Source organism: Lepidochelys kempii, chromosome 14 (genome assembly GCF_965140265.1).
Source record: "Lepidochelys kempii isolate rLepKem1 chromosome 14, rLepKem1.hap2, whole genome shotgun sequence".
NCBI classification, from domain to species: Eukaryota; Metazoa; Chordata; order Testudines; family Cheloniidae; genus Lepidochelys; species Lepidochelys kempii.
In genome coordinates this window covers 10,998,818-11,017,497 of record NC_133269.1, presented here as the reverse complement: position 1 = coordinate 11,017,497, position 18,680 = coordinate 10,998,818, and the positions used below count along the sequence as shown (strand labels likewise).

The 18,680-nt window shown below is 41.4% G+C and overlaps 1 protein-coding gene across 15 annotated transcripts in view; it reads left to right on the top strand.

Moving 5' to 3' along the window:
• The window catches only part of STXBP4 (syntaxin binding protein 4), a 139,607-nt gene that overhangs the window by 102,971 nt on the left and 17,956 nt on the right, over nt 1-18,680 (top strand). For 13 of the 15 annotated variants that reach the window (XM_073311655.1, XM_073311659.1, XM_073311653.1 and 10 more), the window contains one exon: nt 5,764-5,821. In XM_073311655.1, coding sequence (XP_073167756.1) covers nt 5,764-5,821 — 58 coding nt within the window. Of the gene's footprint in view, nt 1-5,763; nt 5,822-6,900; nt 7,643-18,680 lie in introns of those variants that run through there. The other 2 variants (XR_012154917.1, XM_073311651.1) reach the window with 2 other exon arrangements.

The window sequence follows — 18,680 nt, the reverse complement described above, 5'->3', positions numbered from 1 at the left end:
GGCACAAGACTCATGCAATCATAATGTCCCTAGGGGCTTTTGAGACTGTATCATTGCGTCACTTTGAATTGTGACCATTAACAGCCCAACACATTAAGCTCCTCTTTAAAAGCCAATATATGCGTTTAAAACATTACTGTTCATGTGCTTGAAGTGAAATGACTGCAACTTCTATGAATAGAAAAAGGGACCAAAATAATTTCTCAACCATCCTTTGACATGTGTGGCAAATTGCTGGCATGATTATGATGGGTCCTGTGTTTCTTCTTCTTGGGGGGTGGGGGTTCAGGGCGCAGTTTCCTGCCCCTGAACTAGGGATCAACTGCTAGGACCACGCAATGGGACCTCTCCCCTAGGCAGACCAGCACGGCCTCCAAAACCACCCAATGGGATCTTGTCCCCAGAAGGTTTCATACTACATCAAAGCCTCACCCCCCCCTCCCCCGACAGAACTCACCCACAGAAGGACCAGCATCTCTCCGGAAACTCCCAAGCAAGATCGCATCCCTAAAACAGCTAGTACCTCTGCCTCCAAAACTGTCCTTTCTAAAAGGACAAGTACTTCAAGGTCCGGCCAAATGGAGTACTCAACACAGTGAGGAAAATAGGCAACAGGCTAATCCTACAGCAATTTTCCAGCCTTAGCCTGTGGTGCTTGAGCAACAAGAGGAGCAGCTGTCCACGGTGAGGGCCACCACACCATGGCAAGCCACTTGGATAGAGGAGTTGGCGAGGACAGCCTTCTTCGATGACTTTGACCTCCTTGTAGACAGATGCACTAAAGACCTGTCTGCAGAAATCATATCTGGGAGGAAGGGAACTCAGGAGAATGCACCGACTGCTCACAGAACTCCTGCGTGGAGACATCACCACCACCACCACAGGAGAGAATCCAGGAGAAGGAACATCAGTCGCCGCTACAACCCAGCAGCAGCTTTTAGGATCCAGACGCTCTACCGGTCAAACCGCCCTAAGGCTACAAGAGAGATCCTCGGTGGGCTCTCATCTTACTGTGCAATCCCATCCGAGAGACTGTTCTCGTACTTCACGGGTGTGTTTTGACTATGTAGCTCAGAACAACATTCCTAATCCTCAATTACAATTACTGAGGGACAATCTCCACTCATTGATTATTTTGCTTTCCACAACCAACTCTCTGTACGTCTCTTCATGAGTGATATACCCGAATATTTGGATTCTAATATCTAAACCGTATTGTTAATTTTATTCACCTAAATTTGGGTTATTGCTCTTTATGTACTCTATGTCTTTTAAAAACAAACTCTGTATTTGTGGATAATCTAAGCACTATACCCAGATGTACAGACAAGCTTTTCTCAACCTATGTTTTACATAATTTTTTTAACATTAGCTTTAATAAAAATTTTAAATCTCTCCTTGGTCTAATTTCCGATATGTCCTCTATCGAAACGATTCTCCTACAAAGAGGGGTTCACTAAATCATAAAAAAGGTCTTTTCCAACTGTAGGTACCATTATGTTACTGTACTTATATTTGAAAACTTCAAATATATGTAACAAACAATCAGCACAGTTCTGCATTTTGTTTGCTGCAAAGAAATTCATCTTTGAACTGCTGTATGTAGTTTTATTTTTTTGAAAGAGGGAATTTGCAGCCACCCACAACCAAGATGTATTATTTATGCAATTCCACAAATGAATATAGTACTTTACAAAGCAAATAGGAAATGCATAAGAACTGTAAGACTCAGTGAGTTTATTCTATGTAGGCCAGATCATCTAGGTTGCAGAACACACTCCTGAGTGTTACCGAGCACCTTCAACTCCCATTTACAATCGGAAGTGGAAGTACTTAGCGATTTTCCGGACAGACATAAATCGGGCAACAGTTCTGACCCAAGAGGGTATGGAGATAGCACTGATAAGTAGATACGCTTATGAATGATTACATGGAACAAGTGGGTTTGAAGGAGGTGAAAGTTATATCCAGGGGCAATGGGTGCAAAGAAAACAACTAACAAGACATGGGAGCTCCTTGCTACATGATGGAGCAATGAGAAAAGGAAGCACAAAACTGAGGGCTAGTCAACACTAGAAAATTGGGTTGGCATAATTACATTCCTTGGGAGAATGAAAAATCTACATCCCGAGTGGCGTAGTTAAGCCGACCTAAGTACTCATGTAGGCAGCACCAGGTCGACAGAAGAAATCGTCCATCACCCTAGCTACCACATCTCAGGGAGGTAGATTACCTATGCTGATTGGAGAACCCTTCCCGTCAGTGTGGGTAGTGTCTACACTGAAGTGCAGCTGCACCAGAGCTGTTGTACCATTTTAAGTGTAGACAAAGCCCTAAGAGTGGAGAAAAAGGATAAAGGGGGCAGTAACAACAGAGGAATCAGAGGAGTTTAAGGCGCTAAAAGGTGAAATGAAATGAAACCAGCAGTGCTGGATTAAGAGGAGCTTTAACTTGATGCAGTAGAAGTCAGGAAGCCAAATTAAAATAGATTGCTATAGCAATAGCAAATGTCTCAAAAGCTTCTTTTACAAGAGACATGCAGTCATAAATAATAATTAATGCTCTAGTGCTCCCTTGTCAGGAATTTTCTTCGTGAAAACTTTGTGGTTTCTTTTAAATTTTGAATAAGTCACCTGCTTATAATTTTTATTTACAAGAGTGAAATGAAACCGCTTGGCCAAACCCCCAGTGTATCAACCAAATCCAGTTCTTGGACTTTGCAATGAAAAATATCATTGTTATAAATGGCATTAAGACAGTAAGGTGGGTGGAGAGGCTCTGCAAATTTGTGAAGTTCAATTTCTCTTCAATTTGCTTCATATGCTTGGCTGACCAGTGATCCTAAGAATTTCTGAACATTCTGTCATGAAGGCAACTGCTTGTATCTAATCAGATACTTTACTGACAGTGGAGAGGTTGTCACTGACAAATGAAAAGGTTGACATAGAGGGCTTTAAAAAGTGTGAAAGTAAATCAATCACTGAAGTTTCATCAGTGATTGTGCAGAAATTTTTTATCTGATGTTCGAGCAGGCATGTGGTGACATGCTTGCAGGAACGATGAAGGGTCACAGAAAGCAGAAGTACATGTGGGATGAAATCCTGGACTCACTGATTTCAATGTGGCCAAGATTTTTCCCGTCGTATTACAAGGGCTCCATCTTTTCTGATTTTGTCTACATCACACTAGTCCCAGAGAAAGATTGTGTCTGTCAGAAACTTAGTCTGATTTCAGAAAATGATTCTGCATATAAAAACAATAGTATAACTACAGTTTTAAGGGACTATATAGAGAGGTTGGAATTTCATCCTTATTCCTCCTCGCAAGCTATAATATGTGTAATAAACTATTCTCAAAGAAAATTTGGAAGATTAATATATACAGATGATCACAGAAGGACTGAATCTACTCCCTCTCACAATAGGTGAATGCCAGGGTAAATTCACTGGCACCACATTAATAACTTAATACATCCTTCTCTCTCCCCCCCACACCCTTTGTGGGAGTCAGATGCTGGAGGCTGTCATACATCAGTAGCCCTATATTGGGTTGGTTTTGTTTTTCTCCAAGGATAGTATGTGAAATTGTTTTTAGGTGTGGATTGTGAGGATTTATAGTAGATACAATGGACATGAGTAGTGCCATGTACAATGCCAAATCTCAGAGATATTGCTAGTTAGAGCTGGTTGGAAAATTCCTTCAGAACGTTTCTTTAGTTAAAGCTCTCCTAAATAGCACTGAGGCCCCTGGGGTTGTTCAGCATATGCCAACTCAGGACTTCTCTTCACCAGTTGTGTAGTTTCTGCCCAGCCAGTGGCACACCTTGCTGCTTTTCAGTTGTGTTCTGTCAGTTGCATTTGGGCCTCTGATATGTCCAAAAAATCGTTTCCACCTGTAGTCTCAGTACACCCTTTGAAAGCAGTGCCTCTGCAGGTGCAAAGAACTCTGTTCCTGTCTGAGAACTAAAGGCTAGAGCTGGTTGACAATTTTTTGGTAGGAAAATTCTGATTTGTCAAAACCAGAACTTTTAATGGAAACTTTTATTGTTTTTGTCAGGAAAGTTTCTCGGGTCCAGCATGACATTTCTGCAAAAGAGCGAGCACGTGCACCCTCACCTGGGGTATGGGAGACACAGGTTCAAGCCTCTGATCTGCCTGATTCAGAGCATGGACTTGAACCTGTGTCTCCCGTATCCCAGGTGAGTGCCCAAAACACCAGGCAGTAGAGTCTTTCTCTCCGTCCACCCCTCACAGAATAATTTATTTATGCAAAGTGGATCAGTTCCAACCGGAGAGGTTGGGAGGCTTCCCATCCCAGATAGCTAAGCAGAAACACTGGAAGCCTTTGGAATGAAGGAATGGCAAAGCTAGAGATCCAGTTGGGTTGCTGTCCTGGGTGGGCTCATGGGAGAGAGGAAGCTGGATATGTTAGGGGAAGGGTTTCTAATGCCTGTGCTCTTGGGGCCTGCCTTGGTATGGAGAATTTCTCAGAGACTGTATGCTGTGTGCAATCCAGCAAGCTCACAGATGGTTCTGATGAGCTGCTTTTTGAGATACAGTGGGGATTGAACAAAACAATGTAACTCCAAGCTCACTAAGATTTCCAGATGCCTTCCAAATCAAAGCACACACAGAACAATATACATGCATGTCTCTATGCCTCTGGTCTCCAAAGGGTTGTTTCTCAGGTCCTTACACTTTGATTTATCTAGGTTATAACAAACTACTGCTCAAACGCAGGCTCACTGTTGCATACTGACTTTTGCTGCTTTCTCCAGCATTTTTCACCGTCTGCTAAGAGCATGATCCTGGCTTTAATCCACATAATCTACTGCTATGGCATTTTTTTCTTAACTTTTCCTTTTTCCACTGAATTTTCAAAGAGGAAAAAAAAGTGTAGCATAGCACAGGTAAAAGTCAAGTTGAAAGGCTTTCCTGAAACATATCACCCAATACCACCACATCATCAACAGTCTTTCACACAGAGTCACATTCAAAATAAAACCCAGTGTGTATAGCCAAGGTTCTGTCTCAGAAAGTCGTGCTTCTAATAATTACCTGTGGAGAAAAGAGCAGGTAGCTTAGTTATTATATATAAACAACTCCATCTTCTCAGAAGTTTTCTTTCACTGTGTTAAGTGCTATGGCATTAAGTCCGTGAATCCCATTGACTTTAGTAGAAGTCACACATCTGAAAACCCCATGTAGCACTTTGTCAATTGTGCTTAGCATGGAAACATCTATACGTTTTCTCTGAAGCTAGCTCTTAGTGTCTCAGAAAGGTTTGCGAGTAAATTTCCAAGGAGTTACACCCAGGGTTGTAAAGGCCAGAGAAAGCCTGATTCTGCTCAGCTTCACGCCTGGTGGAGTCATTTACACCTGTGCAAAGTAGGTGTAAAACACTAGCAAATCAGAGTGGTTGTTTTTACACCTTCTTTGTGTAGGTATTGATAACACAAAGTTCAAGACTGTTAAGAATCAGACCCTAAAATTCTACCAGACTGTCAGTTTACTAGCAAATAAGACTAATAATGAGTAAGGTTTTGGCTAACAGGTCATACTTTTGTGACATAGTTTAAAACCATTAAGCTTAATTGGACATAAGTAGTATTGTTATTTATTATTAAAAAGTAACAGGCTTTTGAAAGTAATATTTGTATGCCCTGGTTGAAGACTATAGTATTCTAATCATTACCATACCAACTGTATTTTCATGGTGTCTTCTGAGCTTTAAGAGTAATTTTATTTCTTTGTTTCACCTTAGGCTTACCTTATGGATGGGAAGAAGCTTACACAGCAGATGGAATCAAGTACTTTATCAAGTGAGTACCGGCACCAAAGCTATGTAAGTGGTTTCTATCACATATGGAGGATGATGGGGAGAGATTCAAATAATCAGAGGGGGTAAAAAAGCTCTAAATTTTCTAGGAGGAACACTAAATCAGTAACATGAAAAGAAACTTCATCTCTCTTTATATACAGCTTGTTAGTGACATCATTTATCGATTTTCTTAGGGACAAACTTATATAATGAGACCGGGCTTTTCAAAGAATTTAAGGGAATTAGGTACCCAAATCCTACTGAAATTCATTGGGAGTCAGGTGACCAACTCCCAACCTCATATTGTCTTGATCAGTGTTTGATCCTTTCAATGTTGCCAATAGGGATGGGAAAATCCCATCCCCTAAAAAGTTCACAGGCCCGAACATTCAAATGCTAAAATGAAAAAATCAACTTTAAAGCTGGTTGGGAGCCTCAGTGCTGGAGAAACATCAGACAGTACTCAGTGATTTGGGGGATGTAACTCTGGCTCCGACCCTAGGAGCTCTTTCCATAGTAATACACAAACCTTAGGGCTCTCTAGATGCACTGACACCTTTGTTGAATCTGGGATATGGCACCTGTGCCCCATGCATTACTTAAGCAAAACCCCAGAATCCTTTGTAGTGTCTGCAATTTTTCCTGGGCAGCCAGATAGACAACTCCGGATACAGCTTGGTGTCTGTGCATCATTTTATTCTATTCTGTGCAGATAGTATCTGAGCACCTCCCAGTAATGCATTTTTTTCATCTCTTTTCATGGCTTCCTCTTTCATGTTTCTATTCTTTTTTTCCCTCTCCCTCTTTCCTCCCTTTTTGCTCCTTTTGTCTTCCTTTATCATTTTGTCCTCTGTCATCTATGCACATTGGTGCCCATCGCCATTTCTATAGAGTCAGAATGCTTTGCACATGCAGAAAGCAAAGGAAAATGAATAGGATGCTCATCAGTTTCTTTCTGCAATCTCTTCTGCGTGTAAAGGCTTTGACTCACTGTGTCAGTGACCTTCTGTGTCAAGAACTGGCTGTGAAGGAGTACTGGCTAGCTTGGTACAAAACTAATCAGTTTTTCTTTGTACCCAGACAAGTGTTAAAGAGCCTGGATGTTGACAGACACTGACTAAACCCAGTCAACTTCCATCTGCAATCTTTTCACCCAGAAAATGGCACAAGGAAAAGAACTAACATGTTAGTTTCTCTTTGTAACTAGTCCCAGTAGAATGTCCTTTACCATGTGATTACCTTCAGACTACATCTAAAAGCATCCCTTGTGTGTCAGAAAGTGATGTTCTTGTTTTGAAAATGGACTTTGTAGGCAGCTTTGTATCTGGAATTAAGTTGTTCTGCTATTGTAATGGATTGAAGGAGCAGAGTGGAAGGCATTTCATCATAATTGTAAAGTAAGCAAGAAACTCCCAAGTTTCCTGCCATTGGTTTAAAAGAGAAGTTATTACTTTACACTAAAGATATTAATCATAGGCTGACTAACTTAAAATCACTGAGTTCTGACAAGTCAAATTTTCACTGCCTTTAGGTTAGCCTACCCTTACTCAGTGAACATTGCCATTGAAATTGGGCCGGTTACCAAGATGTTTTCTCATATTCTTTATGCATTTCAGTGCTTGTCAATGCAAATATTTTAGCCATACTAAAAACTGCTGTCTGTATGTACCTGGAGTATTTTAAGCCAAAGATAAAGAAATAATCTGATACAATTTCTGGGTTTTTTTTTAAAGAAAAATACATATATGACGTTCTGCTCTGTATATAGCAGGGATGGGCAAACTTTTTGGCTCAAGGGCCACATCTGGGAAGAGAAATTGTATGGGAGGTCATGAATGCTCACAGAATTGGGGTTGGGATGTGGGGAGGGGGTGAAGGCTCGGATGGGGGTGCAGGCTCTGGGGTGGGGCTGAGGATGATGAGTTTGGGGTGTAGGAGGGTGCTCTGGGTTGGGACTGAGGGGTTTGGAGGGCGGGAGGGGGATCAGGGCTGGGGCAGAGGGTTGGGGTGTGGGGAGAGGCTCAGGGGTGCAGGCTCTGGGCAGCGCTTACCTCAAGCGGCTCCCAGAAGCAGTGGCATGTCCCTGCTCCAGCTCTTATGTGGAGGCGTGGCCAGGAGACTCTGCACGCTGCCCCATCCACAGGCATGGCCCCTGCAGCTCCCATTGACTGTGGTTTCTGGCCAATGGGACCTGCAGGGGCGGTGCTTGGGACGGGAGCAGAGCAGAGCCCCCTGGCTGCCCCTACGCCTAGGAGCCGGGGGAGGAACCTGCCGCTGCTTCTGGGAACCGTGTGGAGCGGCCCCTGACCCTGCTTCCCGGCTGGAGCGCCGGAGCAGGGCAAACCCCAGACCCACTCCCCAGCGGGAGCTTGAGAGCCAGATTAAAACGGCTGGCGGGCCGGATGCGGCCTGTGGGCCATAGTTTGCCCACCCCTAATATATAGTGTAACCATTGTCTCAAAGGCCAAGGGTCTTGTCCTCTCCATCGTATTAGTGTTACCAAAGATGAGAGGAGATTGAAAAAAATGTGTTCTGGGTGATTACTGGTTAGTTAAATCTATTAATTATGTTAGTCAATAATGCATCATCACTTCAGCTTGTGCAGTATAGTGTAGATGTTATAATAGCAAACAAACTTATTATGACACCAAAAATAAGAGTAAGGAAAAATCTGTATGGCCAAATTGCCACCTGCAGTTGAATGAATTTTCAGACAACCCTCCCAAGATTAGAGGAGAGGTGACATTGAGATGTTACAATAAAGCACTGTATAAATTACAATGACAAGCTCTACAAAGTTTTAAAAGTAGTCCCCCTCGGCGGGGGGTGGGGGGGAGACGAGAAAATGCAAAGCACTAAAATCCAGCTCTTCTTGTCATTTGCTCTTGAGGATTTTCTTAATTAAAGGATTTCCTTAATGATTTTTTTTTCAGAAAGACTAAAAGAAAAAGGTGGTGCAGTATTTTTAGCGAGTGAAGGGAAGGTGATAATATCTTTAAACTTAAGGCAAAAGCATCCAGTATGATACATATACAGTTGCACAGATAAAGAATCACAAAATACCTTCTAGATCTAGGATACCAACATAATTATAAACCATATGAGCCTGAGCCAAAGCCCATCGATGTTAATGGAAAGATTTCCACGGATGTTAAAGTGGGCTTTGGATCAGGACCCCCCTATCTTGTTGTTTGTACCCTAATATATAAAGGTCTCCTTTTTGCTGTGAAAGATCGTGTTAAGGCTGATTATTTAATACCTACCTGCCTGCCAGCAGGGGTTTGTGAGTTTGATTTATGTTTTCAGAGTGGAAGACACTAGCAAGCAAAGTTAGCATTATTATGAAACAGTTGAGTTAATGTTATGCCGAGTCTGAATCAGAACCGAGCATCCAAATACCCCTGCACTTTTTAAGACCTCAGATCCAATTTTGTGTGCAAACTTTGCACCCTCAGGCACATCTCTAGTACCTATTTATTTAGTTAATATCAGGTATCCCTTACAACTTTATTTTCATTATTCTCTACAATGCTGTAAAGTCAAAGAGCAGGGAACGGTCACGTGTTAGATATGCCCTGTGGAGAGCAACGTGTAATATGCTGCTTGTGTCTATGAATATTTTATTGTTGACCTACCTGAATTAAGGTCTGATCCTGCTTCTGTTGAATTTAATAGCCAGAGTTTCATTGATTTTAATGGGAGCAACATTGGCCCACAAAAGTAAAAACTCAGTTTTATCTGTTCGCTACCTGCACGAAGTGAGATGCTGATGCATGTAATTTGGGTTTAAGGTAAAGAAACCTTAGGGTGAGTGAAGGTTCCTAGGTATCAGAGCAAGATATAGTGCCTCCAAATTCCCTTGCCTAGAAGAGTCTCCATGTAATCAGTTAAGTTGGGTCTCAGGCTCCTGTGTGTTGCTGCAGTGGCACAAAGGAGCCTTATCACAGGCCAGGATCCAGTTCACCATCTTTTATACTTGAGTGGTCTTGAAAATTGAATTGTTACTTCTGAGAGAATTCAAATAGGCAGTGAAATTACCATAAAGCTGCTTGATGTCCTGAGAGTAGCTAGACATATATCTTTCATTTAAATCATTCCTATTCATCCACATTTCAGTTCTGTACCTGTTATTTTATAGAAAAGGCAAATTACTCTTAATCCTGACCCAAATGAGAAGATACTGTATATCTGCAAAGTGCTAAGTACTCTGGTCCTGATCCAGCAGAGCACTTAAGCATGTAGTTAATGTTAAGCCCATGAGTAGGCCCATTGTATAATGGACTTATTCATGTGCCTAAAGTTAAGTACATACTTAAGTGCTCTGCTGAGTCAGGATCAAGACCAGTATTCTTACTATATTCATCATACTGGGATAGAATCCATATATTTACGGTGCAGAATCTGATGTGCATAGTGACCCCACCTGTGCAACCTTTATTCATGGTAATTACCACATACTCATTCTCCACACCCACTGACAACTAGTATGAATAAATGTTCCCCAATCTGAGTTAGAGTTGCACAATTCAGATCAGAAAAGGAGTACTTGTGGCACCTTAGAGACTAACCAATTTATTTGAGCATGAGCTTTCGTGAGCTACAGCTCACTTCATCGGATGGCATCCGATTGTTTTAGCTCAGTTCGCTGATCCTACTGGAAAAATCCAGGAAAAACAGTTTGTCTGTGTGTGTGTGTGTGTGTGTGTGTGTGTGTGTGTGTGTGTGTGTGTGTGTGTGTGTGAGAGAGAGAGAGAGAGACTTTGTCAGGAAGTGATTTAAGCTATCATATTATTCTTCCATCAGGTGGTGAAACACAGCTGTGTTAATATTAAGGGCTCATTCACACAGCAACCTTATCTTGCCTCTTACCAGTCAGGAGAACAGCCAGCTAAATGTGGGGTTGATGCCCATTCAGTACGTTGTTAAGTTAATAACCGGTGAATCTTAATCATGTGTTGCTTCTGCTAGCTGCCTAATCTGGCAAATTGTTCAATTCCTATGCGTGCGTAGGTACACATTATTTTGCTTGTGGAGAGGACTTCCACAAAGGCACATAAGAGATGAAGAGGGTGGTGAGTGAGGCCTCTGCAGTGGGGTGAAATTGATTTTCCCCTGAACCATTGTGGAAGTTGTATGTAAAGTAGTGTATTTAAGTTTCTGTGCCAGCCAGCAAAAACAGGAACATTTTTTACTTACTACTACATTGTCTTTAACTCAACACTGGTGCCTGCAGCTAGATATATTAGAGCTGACACAGTATTCTCACAATGATTCAGAACATCCCATATATGCTGCAGCACTCAAGTTCTGCTTGAGCCATTGTGTTTAATATGCTGATTATTTTCAGACTGATGTAGGTTACTGCAGGCGATGTATACCAAGGAATGTTTTGAAGCAGTAACTTAGGAAATACAAACAAGTAGTGTTTTCCAATACAATTTTACATACTCTGCAGCTTCAGCAAATAAAACCGATAAAGTAAGACTCATTTTGTGGAGCTGTACGTAAATTGCATTTTACGTGAAACATTGAAAAGAGGATATTGCCACTTTTGGCCTATAAAAGAGTTGGTTGGTTTGATCAGTCGGTCAGGCTGAAGTGCTTTTTACCTTGCAATAAGTTAGGTTCTGTGTAAATCTGAGGTCCCTGCTCCACTTGCTACAGTGTTGTTACCATGCATTTATACCAGTGTGACTGAAAGCCGAACCAGGACCTCAAGAAATGACTACAGTTGTAGCAGTTGGCATAATCCATGGTTGCTTAAATATCTATAATAGCAACAAAATAACTGGTCTCACACAGTAGAAGAAATGTCACATTTCACTGTTCATCTGATTTCATTTCATTTGGGTTCTGTGACCACTAGAAAGTCACAAATGCAGTTTTCTGCTGCCTCGATGAAATGTTGGATCTGCTGAATATGCTTGAGAGGATTCTATTGAGAGCTGCACTTTGAAGCTAAACTTTTGCTGACGTGGCAATAAAGTGCAGATCAGTAGAGAATGAACTTCCCGTGGCAGGAGTTCAGCAGAGAAAAAGCCTCAGATGTTCAGCTGCTTTCCATACCATCCTCACCTGTTGAGTCCTCAAATTTGGGCTGGAAATCTCACAAGAACAGGGTTTCTCATGAGGTTTTCACACTTCCAGTCTTTATCTAGAAATGCAACAATAGCAGCTGTTTCTTAGTACGGTCCTTAGCCAGGATGCTAGGGCCTCTGGATCTCTGTCATCACAAACCCTGTGGCATATCCCAGACTCCATTGTCCACATCAGCCTTTGCAAGATTAGCATAGAGACACCCTCCTTGATATGCAAAGGGAAAGAGTGCAAAGTTCCCCTGCATGACCACTGTCTGAAACCTCTCACTCTCTAGAGCTCCCCCCACCCCTGGGATTAAAGTGGTGCAAAGTTTCTTGCTCCAGATGTAATAGTATTTTGTTTCTTGTTGACAAATTCAGACTTTGCTTACACCTTTGCCTCCAAGGAGTTTGCACAGAGTGCAAGCCTGTCCAAAACTGGCTCTTTGTAGGACAGCTTTATAAGAGAAAGGTGAAGCCCTTTGTGTAAAGTCAATCGAAAGTTAACTATTCACAGCAAGAAGCAAGTGCCACAGAAGTCCCCTATCTCTAACTAAGTGTGGTACAAATTTCCAGAAGAGTTTACATAAAGTTAATAGGCATCCTTTTCTGGAAGGAACATACCCTGAGGTGCTTCTAATCAGCTGATCCTGTTCAGGAGGATTTAATCTAATTGTTGTACGTTTAAATAGGGATTATGCCTGGTATTTACAGCACTAGCACTAATTCTGTAGCCCTCTTGTACTGTTTGGCTGTGAATTTCAATCCTTTCTTTCTCTTTGGTATTTAGAACAGCCAAAGTCCTGAGGTACTCAGAGCTATTTTACCACTGTCCCTCTCCGGTGGGTACAACCCAGCATTGAAACATGTCTTGGTTGTCATGACAGTTGTAATTCCCCAAATGTTGCCACATGTAAACTCACCTTAAATTTGAATTCCGTCATCTTCTTAACATGTGGTTAAGCTTCAGAGTGAACAGAAACTGCAATGACTGTTTGAATTAATTAATATTTTACAGTTTGCTAAAGAGAATTCTTTTTTTAATTAATAAGCTGCTTCACATGCATGGTACTTTATTGGGCTATCAGGTAATTGGGGCTGTTAATTCTATCTCTTGTAAATCTCATGCAATAAACATACTCCAGGACAGAAGCTGAAATCACATAAGGTTGAGGTAGTTTGCTGTGAAATTTCTATTAATATCTTTGAAGAGGGGTGAAACAGTATGAAGTGTATGAGAAATCAAAGTTTAAAAGAAGTAAACCAGCTGGCTTGTGTTACATACTACAGTGAATCCCACTTATATGAATAACTGACATGAATAAAACATTTACATGGATGCATTCTTTATGGGTGAAACGTTTTTGTATACCTGTCATTGAGAGTTAAAGCTGGAATGTGAATAAAATGTTTGAGAATTTTTTTAATCTCCTCCATTAGGGCATTTTAGTGCCTCATTTATTCGTTTTTGATCAGCCACATTGTTAAGCATCCAATGGTCAAGCACTAGCAAGCATGGAGAAATTACCTTTCGAACTTCAGTAGTGTCTCATGATTGCAGCTAAAGCTATTATGGGCAGTAAGGCCACGGGGTTGCCGGGAAAAGTTGAGAAGTGATGTAAACAGTGCTGTGGGTTACACACTAGTATGCTGGTGGAAAAAGTGAGTATAATTTGCACTGACTTGACTTTCAGGGGTCTAAAATGAATACAAATCATACGAATGGAGTGGTGAGTGGGGATCAGATATGGTCCCTGACATACATGGGTGTGCCTCCAGCTGATGTCAGTGAGGGCTGAACTTGGTCCCAAGAGGGTCTGAAGTAATATGATGCAACTTCAAGTAATGTGAAGGGAAAGTTAATTTTATCTCTCACCTTCCTGCTACAACCAACAAGTCATGTAAGCGGCACTCATTTTTCATAGCCATTGGTACAAATTGCACTGTTTTGCCACTTACACTCATTTTCTGACCAATTTAACCTGATATGTAAGCAGTGGTGTAACCTACATCCGTGAATTTGATCCAGTGCTTTCTGAAAAGTTTTACCAACTTACTCTAGATGATGCTTAGTTGATGATTGAGCCCATGTGTCTTAGCAGCCAAGAGCACTTCAGGAGCATTTGGGAGTTTCCTACATAACAGAATACAGAACTGGGTATTGAAATCCCTTCTATGAGATTAGGTCCATATTTCTCCTCTCAGTGCTGTGGAAGGAGAAGGGAATGGCCGTTACTTCCCAACCGATAAAGGTTCTGAGATCTCTAAGGTACGTAAACACAGGCATTTTTAAAAACAATCCCATAAGAAGTTTCCTACCTGGTTGGCACATACATAAAACGGCTCTAAATACCTTCTTTTTTTTTTTTCTGAATTCATGGCATATGTTCAGATCGTCTGGTACTTAGGAGAAGATGGTTTGGGCTTTTTAAAACTGCCCCTGTCATCTGCCATTTACAGTGTATGATGAATTGATCACCTGCAGAGAGGAGGTGGCATCCAACTGCATCTATGAACTACAATCAAAAAATAGTGCAGCAATTAATGCTATTTGGTGAGAAGCAGGAGTATGGAAGCTTCTGTCACAGTCCTCGCTGCAGTTCATACCCCAGGTGACTTAATCTTGTTCCTCAGCAGTTCAGCCTATCTGACACATTCACCGCTTTTGAGGGGAATAAAAAAATTCTGTGCAGGATGTGATTCGGCATCAATCCAGTTATGAGCATGAGAAATCCAATTACTCAGATTCCACAAGGATTTATAATCCCCCATGGGAAGTTCCTCTCTAAAACCTAGGGCCTTGGGTGCAGTTCAGGTGATCTCATGGGTGCCATCGTATGCATTCAGAAATGTGTATATAGTGATCAGTTGGGAGACATTCATATGGAAATACCATTTCATCTTGATAAGAGCAAGTTCACTTTGAACCACTCTTGATAGTTAGACACATGGGACAAATTCTGCCCAGATTTTCTTCAGATGCAATCCCCATTGACCTAATTGGGGGTTGTAACGAATGTAAATCAGGGCAGAATTTGACGCGGTCATATGATCTGGCAGTAAAAGACTTCAGGGGAGAGTCATAGCATTCTGTCAGTAAAGCCTGTGAGACAATACATGCTTTCATTGGCAGGCTGTATTTTGATGCCATGTAATATCCCATTCGTTGCTGTTGCTTGGGAAGAATCATAGTGGAAGAACGACATAGAAAAGAACATTAATTTTCTCCCAGAGCAACCTACTCCAGTTAATCTCCTCTGTCTTCCTACTGTGTTTCACCTTTAACATATGGCAGCTCTGCATCATGGGACTAGCACCTAAAATTAGGTCTGGCCTTGCTATTCTCCCTCCCACTGCCACCCACTTCTTGCATATGTGTAAAATTGGTAAGGAGCAGCTGGGGATTTTGCCCCCTATAAACACCATTTTCTTGTTGCTTAACAAAAGCAAGTTCCTATGCTTTGACATACGCTATAATCTGTCTTAGACTGTGAAAGCACAACTTGTACTTTAAATATGTCTTTCCTGGAGAACAAGATGTGAATTCCCAAATATTTCAATCCTCTGGAATGCTGAGAGACCAGTGATTATTTTTCTGTTTTATGGCAAAGGAAGGGATAGTACTTCAAATGTTTTTTTTTTCATAATTCACCCAAGAGCCAGAAGCTTTCCTGGTGTGCTTAACTGCCCTAGAGTGCTGCCAGGGAAGAATATTTCCTATTGCTGATGTACAGGCAAAAGGTTTTGTGTATACATTGAGATGTGTTAGTCTCTTTTTGTCCACCCCCTTGCTCTGTAAACCCGTTCTGTTCCATCTATCAGTGGTTCCGTAGCAAATACGTGCAGGAGCAGACACAACTCACAGACAAAACACTAAGATATTTTAAAGACTTCCTAGTACTTCTGACACCTTAAGAGCAGTAAAAATTGCTCAAACAATTTAAAAACCAAAAGACACAGATATTTATCTAAAAGAGAGGCTCTAGTTCAAAAAGGAATTTAATTTAGGGAATTCCTATAGCCTGTGTTATGCAGGAGGTCAGATAAGGTGATCACAATGGTTCCTGCTGGCCCTATAATCTATGACTCGGGACCAGCCTGCTTTTTGACATTTGAAGGAACTAATATCTTGTGAACTGAGACATCCTTTTAAAAATCCCTCTCTGTCATGCAATGAGGAGGAGGTGGTGGGAACAGATGGCTGTCACATTGTCTTTGACCATTCATTGTATCTGTAGGAAACCAAAGAGACAGATGAGTATATGCCCAAGGGCCAAATCCTTCTGCCTTTTACACCATCGTAAATACTGAGAGACGTCATGGAAGGCAAGGGAGTTACTTGGAATATCCACCAATGTAGCTGAGAACAGGTGGTGGTCTGTGGTAGGTAACCAAGTAGTCTAAGACAATACTCAGAAAAACAGACAGACCATTAAAGCACAGAAAAAATGGCATAGTGGGTTTTGTAATCAAGCTACTAAATCAAGCAGCCACCTTGAAAGCATGCCTTGTCACCCCCTTTTGAGTCTTATAAGTAATGGGTGACATCAAATAGATCATAAATGTCTAGTATGTTTGTGTCTGGGGGGAGGAAGAACCACAATTAATTTTACTGAAAGCTGGATATTTACAGAAATCAATTTATGATTTAATGACTGAATTTAAGAATAACAAAGCACTGATCATAGCTGGACAACCTTTATAGCATAAATGTAAATGCTTACAGCAGTAGGGCTAAATGTATCATCTTAAAAGGAAAACAAATTTCACTTGCATTTACCTACTGAATGCTAAATAGAAACTGTAAAGCTATAGGCTGATAAGCCTTTCTGTGACCAAGCCTGCCCCCAAACATTTCCACTGCATTACAAAGTTGGAACTCTTCTTAGTTTCCTTAGACCCAGGTCCTGCTCCGTCCCTTTGTGGATTCAGAGGCCGCTAAACACAGCTGCACCTTTGCAGTGCTACTGCGCATGGTGGGTGGCAGAAAGGACCGGCATCGTGTATTTTATAATCTGCAGGTTATTTTGATAATAGCCACAGTATTTACATGTCTGTGAAATCTTCTTGCTAGTTCAAATCTTAGTAAATCCGCTGTAGTTCTCATTAGGAGTAGACTTCTACACTCAACATCGAGGCTCCTGTTTAAGTGAGTTCCCAATGGTATAATGAGAGACAGCACAATCTGCTGGATTGAGTTTGGCATTTGCAATCCAGTATCTCCTGAATTGTAATGCCAGCTCTGATCCTATCTCCCTGTATAACCTAGGGCAAGGCATTTACATCATAATTTTCAGAACTGCCCTCAGTTTTTGAGTGCTGAATTTAGCATCTACCAATAGGGCTGATTTTCTTAGGTGCTGAGTACTGAGCCTAGTTGGAGTTGCTCGTGCTCAGCATCTCTGAAAATCATGTCTTTGTCATAAATTTGGCACTCAAAATTAGAGGCCACTTTTGAAAGTATTTGCTTTAACATCTCGTCCTCAATTTTTCCATCTGTAAAATACAAATATTGTATTGTAAGAAGAAAAGGAATACTTGTGGCATCTTAGAGACTAAAATTTATTTGAGCATAAGCTTTCGTGAGCTACAGCTCACTTCATGAAGTGAGCTGTAGCTCACGAAAGTTTATGTTCTCACGAAAGCTTATGCTCAAATAAATTTGTTAGTTTTTAAGGTGCCACAAGTCCTCCTTTTCTTTTTGTGAATACAGACTAACACGGCTGCTACTCTGAAACCTGTATTGTAAGAGTTTGTCAGGTCAGGTTGGTAGAAGATTGTGTGTGCTAAGTATTGTTGTTATAAAGCCTTTAATCCAAAGGGTTTCAAAGTGCTTAGCAAACCTATGGTCAGACCAAGATTTTCAAAAGTGACCCATAATTTTGAGTTCTAATTTTTTTGTACCCAATTTGAGACATCTTCAATGGGTCTGATTTTCTGAAAGTGCTAAGCACCAGCTCTCTGAAACTCAGGCCCCTCAGAGGTGTCTCATGTTGGCCAGTTAAAAATGGAGGCACCCAGAATCACTTGTCACTTCTGAAAATCACGTCCAGAGATCACTTGCATCTACCAATGGCACAGAGACCCCTCTAGGGTGAGGTGCGGCTTCTGATTAACAACACCCAACAACAGTTGAGCATGGGCTATGAAGAAGTCTGGATAGGCAGAATGGAATTATTTGAAAAATGAAAAATATATCAAAGTTTTTAAAGCAGTTCAACTCCCAGCATATGTGGTTATAGTGAATTCATCTATTTTGATTTTCATTTTGTATTATTGTAAGGGAAATAACCTCAGAGGTAAAACTAGGGGACTTGGCACTGGCTTGTATGATAACATGAGTTTGTAATACAAGAATGTTAAGACTTTAAGCAGCTTCTGGCTGGGTTGGGGCTTTTTTGCGAGGGGTGGAGCAGGGAATTCTCCCCCACCCCCCATTATCACGCACCAGAAGGGAGAAACATTCTTTTGTCCTCTGCAGATACTGTACTTCCCAATCAGGTTCTGGCATAGCAGGTCAGTACCAGTTTACATTTCCTCCCTGTGAGGAGAACCCTAGAGCTAAATTCTCTCTCACTTGTACGCTCATAAATCCCACCAAAGTGACTGGAACCAGTTCTGATCTCTGTTTACTGCAGTAGAGTTACTTCAGCTTTACACAGGTGTGACTGAGGGCCAAACTCTCCACTACCGGGTCGTTTCTATGTAGGGACTGGAAACTTGGTGAGTTCAAAATCCTGTTAATTCTTCCATTCTTGGAGCAGGGTTTGCCACTTTGTGGAA